General features: G+C 37.2%; 1 protein-coding gene across 1 annotated transcript in view; it reads right to left on the bottom strand.

Annotated features, from left to right (window-relative positions):
* The window catches only part of TERF1 (telomeric repeat binding factor 1), a 33,550-nt gene that overhangs the window by 12,079 nt on the left and 7,162 nt on the right, over positions 1–14,309 (bottom strand). The window contains exons 3-7 of the mRNA XM_029923292.1: positions 10,237–10,358; positions 8,541–8,627; positions 5,278–5,427; positions 4,512–4,621; positions 1,095–1,157 (exon numbers count right to left, since the gene is read on the bottom strand). Coding sequence (XP_029779152.1) covers positions 1,095–1,157; positions 4,512–4,621; positions 5,278–5,427; positions 8,541–8,627; positions 10,237–10,358 — 532 coding nt within the window. The remainder of the gene's footprint in view (positions 1–1,094; positions 1,158–4,511; positions 4,622–5,277; positions 5,428–8,540; positions 8,628–10,236; positions 10,359–14,309) is intronic.

Below are 14,309 nucleotides of genomic sequence, written 5' to 3'. Positions count from 1 at the left end.
ATACTATTTCAGTTTTATAAAGGAGCTAGATTAGATGAAAAAAGTTCATCTAAGCCTAGTAAATGATCTTATCACCATCTAAGATCTCTATTTTTACGCTTCAAAGTACTCTATGCAACCTGCTAATCCTTTCTCTCCCTTCCAAAACTTTTTATTGTGCCCTCTAGAATGCTATTCTCAATCTTGTCACCAGTTCCCCTATCTCTTCACCTTGTCTAAAATCTAGCTCCCCCTTAGGGAGAATATTTCTTTTCTTTGAGGCCCGCTCAAGTAGAGACTGGCTTCATCTTCTACCTTCCATGAACCCAGGGTCCCAGAGATGCGTCTCTATACTTTTCATTTCCTGATGAATGCCTGCTTCCACAGAAACCTTAGCCATTGAGGATTCATGCCACAGACATGTACCCGCCACCTACCATTCTTCAGAATCATTCGCTATCCTTGTAAGCACGTCCATCATTTACAGATTTTTCTTTACCCCCGAGTAATGCTTTCTTCATGTTATTTCAGTATTTTCCTGGATAACCCATATACAGTCCTGACCTGGCAATTCTCACTTCCAACCATCTCCTCCTCCACACCAAATTAAAACCTCCCACATGGTTTCCATTCAGCGTTCCAACTGCTCTATCTCGGAAATCATTCATGTAGATTTTCTGCTCTCTGAATAGGTTAGATTGCTTGTTATGAAATTTCTAGTAAATTAAACATACTTTTTCAAGTAATTTCATAAAATTAGAATTTGGGATATTCATCAGAAATATAACCTCCACCCCCACCCCATCAGCAACAGATCTTTGTTTCTAGGCCAGAATAAGAGTTTATTAAACATCTGCTTCAAGTTCAAACACTCCCTATTATGTGTATACCTAAAATGGCCTTGTGGAAAAATGTGTAACCCAGGATCCCAGAGGCAGGTCTTAGGAAAGTTGAGAAAGTTTGGAATTTCAAGACATGTCAGGGTCTTGAATATCTGCTGAGGTAGGCAGGCATCTGCAATATTCTCTAAATCACACTATTTATATTTACGTCTGTATGAAGTGCCTCAATCAAAGATTTTAAAGACAGAGAAGAAAAATGTCAATTTACTTCACCTCAATAAGGATACTGTACCCTCTGAGGATTCAGTTACGGCAGACTGTTTGTTGGTAGTAACACTTTAAAAGAAGAAAATTTGTAAAGATGTAAACAAAAGAAACTTTTCACAAGGATAATATTTACTATAATCAAGTCATATTTCAATGTATACAAAACATCTTTGAAAAGAAATGCTGGTAACATTAGGACATACAGACAGTCCATTACAACAGGGGTGATTTTTGCCCAGATATGAGTACCACATATTAAATCAGGTTTTCATAAACATACATTAAGCAGAGTCAATGTTGCAGTCAAGCATTCATGTCACCTTCAAAAACTTTCCTGTAGCTCTGTATCTCCATGAATTCAAGTTTAATTTCTTGCCTTCCCCACCAGCCTCCACGTGAACTTCTTAACAAATCTATCCCCTTTGCTGAAGTTAAACTTAGTTTCCATAAACATACCATGACCATTTATACTTCCGTGTCTTCACTGGAACTGTTCTCCTAAAATGACATTTCCTCCTCATCCAACTGTAAAAATCCTAACTATCCTTCAAGGCCCTGCTCAACGCTCACCCCTCCTTGAAGCTACCATATCAACTTCTTTAGCATCTATGTCTATCAATTTTAACAACAAACTAGGTAATGTCTGCTGTTTGTTTCATGTCTATGCTTCTCAGTGCCTCAAAATAATTTATAAAGATTTATGAGAGCAAAGTTGGCATCTACCCTTGATAATAAACATGAAGGCTTCATCGTTTCTTTGTCTGATTTCACAGTCACACTTCAGATTCTATCCTTGTTCGCTGTGTTCCGCTTTTGTCCTCATATTGACAAATTTAATGTTTTATTTGTCTTGATTCTATTTGCTTCTAGAATCGTTTTGATAATTGCTTGGTTCTTGATCTTTATTTTGTCTCTAGTTTTAGTTTTGTTCCCTGTGCCTAGTGTGTTGCAAATTCTAATGTATGCCTGATAATGAACTAAGTACCAAGGATACATGGGTAATTAAGAATCTTTAAAGGATCCTCAATCTAGTGAAAAATATAAAAAGGTAAATAGCCATGTTACTATCCAAGATAAGTCCTTTTACACAGATGTGACTCAATGCTGTGGGAGCACGGAAGTGACAAATGGTAAGTGTTGAGCAAAACACAGGTGTCTCTGAGCTATAACTTGAATGGCAAGTGAAGACCTGCCTTGGAGAGAACAGAAAGAAGGGATTTCAAAATTAAAGCAAGAAATAAGGCACAAAAAAGCTTGTAATATTTGAGGATGGGGACTAAGTGCTATGTTGCTAGAAAGTATCATGTATGGGGGTAGGCAGAGGTTAACGCTTAGGGAGAAGGTTGTATAGGAAGAAAGCAGAAAGGGGGGATGTAAGACTTTGCAAGCCATGCCAATAAATTCTAACTCATCTATAGGGAAAAGAAAGTTAAAAGAGATTATTAAGCTGGAAATTGATTTAAACAGATTTATTTTTATGGGATGCTAACTCTAGAAATCATGTCAAGGATGGATTTGTATGGTATAGGCTAAGTAATAACCTAGGATACAAGTGATAAACAATGTATTAAAGCAGCATGGAGATGGAATTCATAACACTTGGCGAGTTACCTAGAGGTATTAGGAGAATCAGAGTACAGAGCCAGATGAGAATATCAAGAGTTCTGTTTACACACAATGATTAAACTGTGTCTTGTGTAAGAGGGCATTTGAAATAAGTGGATAGTACTAGATGAGAGGAAATGTGTTCACTATCTTCATGAATCATGGCAAGAAAGCTAGGCCATCAGAATGTATCTGGCCTTAGTATTATCACCAAACTGTGATATACTAAACAAAATAAAATAAATGAGCCAATAAAAATGAAAGATCTAGGGGCGCCTGGGTGCCTCAGTCAGTTGAGTGGCCAACTTCAGCTCAGGTTATGATCTCATGGTTTATGGGTTTGAGCTCTGCATCAGGCTCTGTAATGACAGCTCAGAGCCTGAAGCCTGCTTCACATTCCGTGTCTCCCTCTTTCTCTGCCTCCCCCCCGCTCCTTGTGCTCTATCTCAAAAATAAACACACAAAAAAGATCTACTTCTCAAAATGGATCTTAGAAATAATAAGACTCTAATGGAGTTTTTAGGGAGATGAACCAGTGAGGGAGCAGATCACTGATAGGTAAGGACAAGGAGAAACTATAAGACAGCTAAGCTTAGTCCTGAGGTATAAGCAATGCCATGTCCATCCAACTTGAACCCCAATTCCCATCTCTGAATTAGTAGTTAAGATAAGGAACCTGCAGCACTTGAGAGAGCCCCCCTCCCTCCAAACGAGTGATACTACATCCATTGCGAAATACATCCATTCAGAGACCACAAGGATATGAATATCTGGCCATGGGTCAAGGGTGGAAGAAGAGAGGGAATGGACCACAGGTTCTACTTTATAATGGTAGAGTTTACGTTTTTCAATAAGGTTAGCTCCTGAAGCCAAGACAAAAGATAAAAATTACCCTTGAAAATCTCTAAAGACATAATTTTGGAGGCTGAACTTGTCTCTCAATACAGTAGTCCCCTTTTTCTGTAGTTTCGCTTTGCAGAGTTTCAGGAACCCCCAGTCAATGGCATCTGGGAGCAGATGCTCGTCCTCCTGAGAATCTTACCAACCCAACACCACGTCAGTGCCTACGTCATTCCCCTCACTTCACCTCATCACCTACTCATTTCAGCAGCTCACATTGTCACAAGAAGGGGAGGTACGTTACCTGAAGATGTTTTGAGAGACCACATTTGACGTAACTTCTGTTCTAGTATATTACTGTTGTTCATCTTACTGTATCTGATTTAGAAATTGAGCTTTACCATAGATATGTATGTAACGATAAAACTATAGCATATTTAGGGTTTGGTACTTTCTGCAGTTTCAGGCCTCCACTGAGGATCTTAGAACATATTCCCACGGATAAGGGGGATTACTGTGTGTAGGACTAACACAGCTTGTTCCCCTCCTGCACTGGAGCAAATCCCAATTTCTTCACTTCAGCACCAGATGAAGTGGTCAGCTTACAGTTAAAGATGTAGGAACAGCATCTTAAAATACCAGAATAAGCCTCAGGAATAGTGAGTCACATGATGAAGGCATGTGGGATCTGAGAACTAAGGGGCACAGATAATTCAAGTTTCCAACTTAACACTGTTCCAGAGCACATGTTGCCTGAGAATGGCAAATGGCACTACTCACACTATTTATACTGTACTATTTCCGCTTAACACTACAACGTGCATAAACCATGAAGTAATTGTACAGTACTTCAAATATCCAAATGTTATCAATAAAATATTCTCTATAATAATAATTTTGTTAAAAACGGCTCATTAGCTCACTTTCATATAAAGATATTGTATCCTTGAGACAAAAAATATTAATGAGTTTACAAACCTTTTCCCTACATCCAAATTAGCTTCAGTTTCCAGTTCAATATTGTTACCACCAGGTTTCTCTTGAGAAGTTGTTCTTGTTCTTTTACTTTCCACTACTTTTGCTGCTGCCTTAAAAAATGGGGTTGTAAAAGAGGAAGGGATTCATGAAGCCATTTTGAACAAATAGTGGTAAAGGCAAGCCTTCTAAATTCTTTGATAGTTAAAACCAAAGTATCAGTCCACAGCTTAATAAAGGGACTGTGCTGTATTCTTCTCCAGGAAGTAGGACATCAGTAGCAGCTACTTTAGTTACCTGCATGGTTTTTAAGCATTATGGAGAAGGTCTTATCTGTACCTGTATTTTATACACAGAGCTTGCTAGGCAATTTTAAGGTAAAAAATTATTTTTTTAAAAAAAATCAATAAAAATTTCAGACATTTTAAGATAGAACTCCCCTAATTAGTGCTCCAATGAGGATAAAATGTTACAAAAAAATTTTTTAAAGGCCCTTCTTCAGTCCAATTTTACTTTTTATAAAAACATGCAAAAATTTTCTTTAACCTATTTTCCTCTTCAACTTTTTTTGAAATTTGCCCAACTCCTATTTGAAAAATACTGCAAAGATCACTGCTAAACCCTTTAGGCTCACTAATTGTCACATCCATTCTTCTACAAAATCATTACAATTCTGATTACTTTTTAAGAATTTCTATTTCAAGTATTCTCCTTTATTATAACAATTTCTCCTTAGTTTATTGTTAGTGTCTCTCTGAAATATGCCTACCTTCATAAGAAAGGCTGATGATTTTTCACTTATTACACAATTCACGTAACTCTTAATTTTCTCCATCATTTGGCTGTAGCTGAAGTGTTGAAAAATGAAGTGGAAGGTATCTCTCTGAGATATTACCATAAGCAATTTCCTTTTTAAAGGCTAAAGAAAACAGGAAAAACGTATTAACACATAACTCACAAATAGATACTACAAACTTTGTCACATATTCTTTAATTTAAAAAAATCTATGATAAACTCAGGGATACAGGAGATCTTAAATTCTGTTTTAATGGCCCACCAACATACTTTTTCTTACTTAAAAGAAACTATGTTGTATTTCACACACATAACAAAAGGATCAAAAAATAAATTATGAACCTGAATGTCCATTGCCAATTTATGAAATAAAACATCATCTGTATAACCGAAGCCCTTGTTTACTACCAAACTGACTGCACCTCCAGCTTCTCTCCTCAAGGTAACCATTATCCTGAATTTAGAATTTCTCATATTCATGCATTCCATTAAACTTGCACTATGTATGTATGTACCCATAAACATATGGTACTGTGTAGCATATGCGTATTTTCTGAAACTAACTATGCTCAACTCTGATATTTATCCACGTTGATTTTTTATAGAATTAGCTACTCTCACTGTTGTACAATATTCCACTGATCAAAAATACATTTATTATTCCATTCTTCTATCCTTTTGAAAGCAGTTAGAGGCTATTTTCTCTTACTGCAATACTGTTAAACATTTCTCCACCTGTCTTCTTATGCACAGTACACATTTTTCTTGGACATCAGTTCTTTGAAGGCTGGCTGCACAAAAGAGCTTTAGAGTCTTCAAAAAATTCTGCTTCTCAGGCTCCATTCCAGATCAGTTGTCTTAGTGAGGGCTATTTTTTTTTTTTAAATAAAACTTCATGTCTTTTAAAATGTGCAGTAAAAATAAAAAGTTACTCTAGGGTATTTATCTAGAAGTAGAAAGGCTGGAATGCACACTTCTAGAATTTGCTAAAATGCTCTCCTAAGTTTAAGTACTAATTTATATACACCACCGAGAGAAAGGTATGGCAGCATTACCATTTCTCTACTCTTTGGGCCAACTGTTGGTATTCTAAGATATTTTAACTGTGGCCAGTCTCAGGTATAGAAAATGCTATTTCACTGTATTACTTGGGACTGCCTTGATTACTCGTGAGAGCGAGGTTAAGTGCTTCCTCTTATGCTTCCCGGCTGTAAGGAAGGCGCCCTCTTCTGTGAGGGAGAGTGGAGTACACAGCCAGCCTTCAAAGGCCAAAAAAAAAAAAAAAAAAAAAAAAAAAAAAAAAAAAAAAGTGGCAGTGGGGAACTAAAACACAATCAGGCTTTCAGCTGAGATCTCTGGAGGATACACCCTAGAACAGGGGCAAATTAGAGACAAACTAAGTCTAAATAAAACTACAACCTACTCTTGACTCAGCTCAGTCCCTCAATGGATTAAGGTGACCACTCTTATACCCTATACCAGCATATGAAAAGGTGCTCAACTTCACTAGTTATAGAGAGAGGGGAACTAAAACCTATGATACGATAGTACTACATATTTGCCAGCATACTAAAAGGAAACCCACAGAGAAAGTCTGTGAAGCAACTGGAATTTCTCACACTACTGAAAGAACTGCTATAACCACTTTGGAGAACTGGTTGGCAGTTATCTACTAAATCCGAGTATGTGTATACCTTATAACCCATCAAATCTATTCTTTATTTTTTTAAACTTTTTTTTAAATGTTTTATTTATTTTGATACTAAGTGAGACAGAGCATGAGAGGGGGAGGGGCAGAGAGAGAAGGAAACACAGAACGGGAAGCAGGCTCCAGGCTCTGAGCTAGATGTCAGCACAGAGCCTGACGCGGGGCTCAAACCCACAAACGTGAGATCTGACCCGAGCCGAAGTCGGAGGCCTAACCGACTGAGCTACCCAGGTGCCCCCCATCAAATCTATTCTTAAGTATATAACCAACAGAAACACATACATTTGTTCTACAAAAGACATATAACAGCCAAAAACTGGAAAAAACTCAAATGTTTCTCAACAGTAGAATGGATAACTTGCATGTCCCAACAATGGAACAAAGAAAATAAATGAAATATTGTTAGAAGCAACAACGTGGATCAATCTTACATAAATTTGCTAGATGATGTATAAAGCTTGGAAACAAGTAAAACTAATCTTGGATGTTACAAGTCAGGAGAAGGTGGGATAGTGACTGGAGGGTGCTGGTGATGTTCTTTTCCTTGATCTAGGGACTCATCACACAAGCATGCTTCTTCTGTGAAAAGGCATCTATTTATACACTGATGGTACACGTATGCTACTAAAGGTATACTACTGTTCAATAAAAAGTTCACCAAAAACTATAAAGGTATACTACTGTTCAATAAAAAGTTCACCAAAAACTATATATATAATTATCTTTTATTTCTTTAAATAAGTTTAAGTTATTCCAACAACACTGTAATATTGAAAAACTAGTAAGTTCTACTGACCTTAATATTACACATATACACAAAAACTACTAATGATCACATAATTAGTTTATTTTTCTAGAGGTCTCTTATGTTTTTTCCTATACCTGTGCTGCCCAATATGGTAGGCATCAGTCACATGTAGCTACTGAGCCCTTGAAATGTGAGACCTGAATTTAGATATAAGCATAAAAGACACATCAGATTTTAAAAACTCAGTACGAAAAGGAGTGTAAAACATCCCATCGATAATTATCTTTGTTGAATAAATGTTAAAAATGATGTTTTAGGATATACTGGGTTAAATGAAATATTTAAATTCCTATGTTTATTTTGAATTTTTTAAATCTGGCTACTAAAGCACATATGTGACTCGCGTGATTTTTCCCTTGGACAGCACTGGTCTATCCTGTTTAAAAGATAAGTTTAAAAGAAAGCATTCCTTTCTTCTTACAGTGTTCTTTCAATTTATATAACTCCATACAGACAGGTCTAAAATTTCTGATTCTAGAGCGCCTGGCTGGCTCAGTTGGTTAAGCATCTGACTCTTGGTTTTGGTTCAGGTGATGGTCTCGCAGTCCGCTGGAGCCCTGTGTCGGGCCCTGCACTGAGAATGGAGCCTGCTTGAGATTTTCTCCCTCCCTACCTCCCTGCCCCTTCCTGGCTCTTGCACGCACTCTCTCAAAATAAATACACTTAAAAAAAAAAAACCCAACCAAAAAGAAAAGAAAATTATGATTCTAATTTAACTACCTCACAAGAATTCGAGTCATCAAATACTCTTTCAAAGACTTCTTCTGCTTCTTTAAAATTGCCATTTTCCATACAAACAGCTATAGCCTAAAAGATAGAATGACAAATACATACCTTAGCTGCTTTTTAAACATGTATAATTACTGTTTAATATTGAAATAAGTCCCGTTAAACCTCAACTACTTCACTAAAAAATGTGACAAATGATATAAAATACCTTTTCAAAGATGAAGTAACTGTGGTTTGAAAAAGAGGTTAACAATTTTTCATTCGCCTCTTGGATATTTACATAAATGCCCAGCAGTCTAGTTAATTCGAATTTAGGCCAATTAAAAGTAGACATTAAGGGGCACCTGGGTGGCTCAGCTGGTTGAGTATTTGACTCTTGATTTTGGCTGAGGTCATGATCCCAGGGTTGTGGGATCGAGCCCCATGCTGGGCTTTGCACTGAGCATGGAGCCTACTTAGGTTCTCTCTCTCTCTCTCTCTCTCTCTCTCTCTCCTTCAACCCCTATCCCCCACTCACACGTGCTCTCTAAAACAACAACAAAAAGCAGATCTAAATAAATTAGGAACTACATTATGTACATTTAGGACTGACCTAAATATTAATTTGAGCAAAAGGGAAATGAGAGAGGAGGTGGAGTGTGTTTATGATGATTAGTATATATAAAATTAGCTAGATAGGATCCTTGAAAATCTCTAATAGAAACCTAGGAAGCCAGCTGCTTATGAATAATCATTTTATAAACTGGCCTTTCTGATATTTTATGTGGTAAGATATGGGACTACCATTACCATCTGGGTAGCTTTGTAAACTCTGGCAAGCTACTTAACCTCATGTGCCTCAGTTTCCTTGTATGTGAAACAGTGCAAATAATAGTACCTATCTTATAGGGCTGTTGTAAGGATTAGAGTTCTACATGAAAGTGCTTAGAATCGATGAGTAGCAAGCAATGTATTATATTTGCTATGAATTAATGGTAACCCATGCAACTTTACCTTAGTGCTTCCTCTAGAACCTCGTCCAAAAACTGGGATAACATGACAAAGCTCTTTGTCCCAAGCTGAAATTCTTAAAAGTAGCAGTCATATTTTTGCTCATTCTCTTCTGGTCTTAATTCTACTTGATAATCACCATACTAATGAGAATTCATTTTTGGGAAGGTGGGCTTTCATCTGGATTTTGTTTCCTACCCAACCATAAAATAATTTTCTAAAACTGAGGAAAAATTTATTTAACTAGAACAATCCTTAGTATTTGCTCTGCCTGTAAGCAAAACATATTTTCCCTGCTACTGTATCTTTGAATGACTTTTTTAGCTTCTCACTGTCTAATAGGTTACTCCTAAAGTTCCCTCTATGTTAAATTTTATATCCCCTTATTCACAAAAATCTATTAATTTCTTATCAAATATTCTGTTTTTCATATTTGTAATTTTTAATAGAAATTGAGACAGTACTAACTACTAATTTTTGAAAGCTGCTTTGTGATCTTTAAATTGATGCCATGTGTTTTCTCAATTGGGGCTATATATATGTGTGTGTGTGTGTGTGTACTCTCTGAAGAGAGTAAGCATAGTAAATTTTACTTTGGGTTTACTGCCCAACTCCTATTAAGTGGCTCTTAATTACTCTAGATGTTATGTGCTTAGATTCTACCAGAATATTAATATTAATAAAGTAATACTCATACCTGAATTTTAATTAAATTCTGTATTTCTTCATGAAGTTTGTCATGTTCCTTGTCAATTGAGGCCCAAATCATCAGGGCTGATTCCAAGGGTGTAATTCGTTCATCATTTTCAAACTGTGCATCTTTTAAAACCAGAACAGAAATAACTTAGGAAGCTAAGTAGAACCTTTCTTTGTCAATTTTTAATGAACTAATTTCTTTAAATGTTTCCTGAATATATACTATGTGCCAGGCAGTATTCTTATACACAGCAGTTTAGGTAAGTGATTTGTTTTTTCAAGTTAATTTCCTTTTCTTCCTTTGAAAAATTTGAAGGAGCATGCAATTTAAATGTTAGCAGTTTCAACGATTTCTACTTTATGTCCTGATGTCTTTTCCTAATTGTTTCTTCAACATTTTGTTTATTTACTTAATGCTGAGAGAGAGAGAGAGGGAGGAGGGAGAATGAATATCCAAGCAGGCTCTGCATTGTCAGCACAGAGCCTGATGTGGGGCTTGATCCCACAAACCATGAGATCATGACCCAAGCCAAAATCAAGAGATCAATGCTTGACTGAGCCACCCAGGCACCCCTCCAATATTTTTAAACATAAAAATTTATTAATTTGTAGAGTAAGTCTCTTTATATTCCAGGCCCTGTGCCAGGTACTTAGGATACAACCAGGAAAAGGAGATAGTTCCTGCCCTTATGAAACTGAAGTGCTAGTTATGAAGAGAGACAAATCAATGTGACTGGTACTTTGTTAAAATATGTATTATGCCAGTGCCTCTCAGCTCTAGGTAGACCTCAGAATCATCAGAGGAGCTTTAGAAAACTACAGGGACACCTCTACAGAGTCTGACTCTTGATTTCGACTCAGGTCATGATCTTGGTTTGTGAGAGCAAGCCCTGAATCGGGCTCCGCATTAAGTGTGTAGCCTCTGCTTGAGATGCTCTCTCAGTGCGCCTCCTCTGTGTGGGGTCTTCCTCTCTCTCTCTCAAAATAAATAAACAAAATAAAAAACAATTACATAGACCCATCCTTTAGAGACTGATTTAACTGGCACAGGGTAGAGCCCATGCATCTCTATTTCCCAAAAACCCTCTAGGATGGTCTAGCCTATCTGAGGAATAGAGTATCAACTCTACGAAAGGATACTAGAAGAGAATCCTTCAGGAAGTAGAAACAATCCAAACTGGAATGCTGAGAATAAAAAGGAGATAACCAAGTGAAGAGGAGAAGGATGGGAAGGAGAATACTTCAGGAAGGCAGCGGCAGAACATAAGGCAGGAGAGTACAAAAGATATTCACACCCATCATCAACACGTATTAAAGTTGTATTGCGTATTAGGCACTATGCTAAGCACTTAACGTGCAGTAGCTCCTGTATCCACACAATTTCTATAAAAGGGTATACAACATTATCAACTTTGCCTTCTATAAAGTAGGACCTGACACTTGGAAAGGTAACACAGGTAGCAAGTAGTAGAAGCAAACTCCAAGACACTTAAAAACCACTTACTTTCAAAAAAGTGTGTTTCAGGAATCACAAAATGCCTGGTAAGGCTAGAGTACAAGATGGAAAGCATGAAATATGAAAATGCAAAGGCAGATCATCTAATCCTTCTTAATTTCACATTTCTTTTTCTTGTAAAAACTCACTTCAGGGGCATCTAGGTGGTTCAGCCACACAAGTTTCCAACTCTTGATTTCGGCTCAGGTCATGATTTCATGTTTCATGAGGTTGAGCCCTGATGCCGACAGTGTGGAGGCTGCCTGCAACTCTCTCTCCCTCTTTCTCTGTCCCTCCCCCGCTTGTGTGGGTGCTCCTTCTCTTTCTCTCAGAATAAATAAACATTAAAAAGAAAATAAAAACTCACTTCAATTTTTGTTTCCTATTAAATTTCTTGACTAACATCTAACCAATTTCATTAATCTGCCTTTCTTCTCATAAATGTGAGATATAGTGAAAAAAATGTATCAATGTTAAATCTTAATTTCAAAAATTTTAGAGTAGACTTTCACTTTCAGGCAGAATGTAGGATACTGCAGTAGGCCAATACTCCCCTTACAGCTAGAAAAAAGGGGGATAAATTGCAAAATCTTGCTGCTAAAGACATGGGATAGTGGTGGAAGTAAAGAAAACTAGATGAACTACATCTCTAGGGAGAGAATCCTTCTGAGGTGAGTCGGTGATATGCAGTTTTTCTTCCCTGGCCTCATTTGCTCCTAAGACTGAGGATTCACTGAGTGTCCTCCAGGCAGGGAGATTTTACTGGGGTAAGAGAAACGAGGAATGCTTCTGGAGGTTTCATTGGGGCTAGCTTGGTGGACTGAAAACTAGAGGAAATGAAAACACATGGCTGGTTTTCCACTCAGGACATTTGCTGAACTCTGAGACAGTTCAGAAAGGTGCAGTGGAAAGGTAGGGAAGTCTCCCAGAGTTGTACAGAACTTAAAAAATAAAGTCCCATGAGAGAACGGAGCCTGCCATAGACAAACATCTAACGTTCAAGACATCTGCCACATTGTACAGCCATATGGGGCAGAAGACTTAAGCCAATATGGTAGCCACTGGTCACACATAATTATTAACAGTTAAAATATGGCTAGTTCCAAACTGAGATGTGCTTTAAGTATAAAATACACCCAAGATTTCAAAGACTTACTGAAAAAAAAAAAGGGGGGGGGTAAAATGTCTCATTAACATGCTTTATACTGATTATATGTTGATATATATTTTAGAAATATTGAGTTAAATAAGAAATTGCCAAAATTAAGCCCATCTATTTTTTTTCAATTACATATATAGCTCACATTATATTTCTATTAGACAATGCTGCTGTTGAGCAACCACTTAGAGAAAAAAACAGAAGTTATATATATATATATATATATATATATATACACACACACACACATAAATATATCTGAAAATCCACCATATAAATTAAAATAAAATTTTAATTGCTGTCTCACTTGAGTCCATTATGGTGAAATATATTGATTCTTGACAACTGACATGTGCCTATTCTGTCTATGATATCCCCAAACAGGGATCCTGGTGAATTTCAAGAGTAAACCATGGGGTCACACAAACACTCTGCATTTCTTTCCAGAAAGAAAGGAAAGGTTGGGCGAAGGGTTGTCTAGGAGAAATTAAATTAAGATTTACTGAACAACTGCTAACATGTGAAACAGAGTTGGTCACTCTAGAATATTGTCCTATTTAATTTACAAAACAACTGTTAACAACCATGTTAAAATCATTCGCATGGTCAAGCACTCTCTGATTGTGTCCAGATCAAGATGATTTCCCTCTTTAGCTTTAGGCTCAGACTACCTGTAGTTCTGTTTCCCCCATACTTACTCTGCTTCTAGTCCTATTCACTGACGGTCATGGCGTTAACTGCACACCTAGTCAGTCTCCCCCCAACATGAAGCATGCTGTGTGAGCCCGAGTGAGACAGTAGGGCTCTTAGAGTGCTACTGATGCACTGGGATGTCGTGTACTACGACAGGAGAAGAAGTAAGTAGTTTCATGTCAAGTACTGCCTACCATGTAGCACTGTTGGGAAAGCATTTTGTAATGGTAATAACCAGTAAGTATATGTAATTATTTGCATCAAAAGGTCATTTATATGCCCATGTTGTAAATATCACCCATTACTACTAAACTGAAGCAGGCTTGCCCATTACAATCTAAAAGTACCTGTGGAGATAAAGGAGAGAGGTTTATAGCTACAAATCACTGTTGCCTATCTAAATAAGCACTAAAATCAAGTTTAAATAAGAGGTTTCAATTATCGTAGTTGCTAGTAAGAAAACAGAATGTGTATGAAAGTAAGAGTCACCACAAAGTTATCATACAGTCAAATTTAAAGTGAAATCTCCAGGACGGTACATGAAGCATGGCTCCAGATGTGTGGCAATCACCGGGGAACTTACCAGAAATATACGCTCCAGGGCCCCTTCCATTCAGCCTACTGCACCAGGAATTCCTGGTGGAAAGGGGACTCAGCATTCTGTTTTTTAACAAGTGTCCTAATAATTCTGAAGCAAGCTAAGATTGACAACCAGTTCTCTCAGGAG

Source organism: Suricata suricatta, chromosome 15 (assembly GCF_006229205.1).
Source record: "Suricata suricatta isolate VVHF042 chromosome 15, meerkat_22Aug2017_6uvM2_HiC, whole genome shotgun sequence".
Lineage (NCBI taxonomy): Eukaryota > Metazoa > Chordata > Mammalia > Carnivora > Herpestidae > Suricata > Suricata suricatta.
Note: the sequence above shows the minus strand (reverse complement) of the source record. Positions and strands in the feature narration are given on the sequence as shown.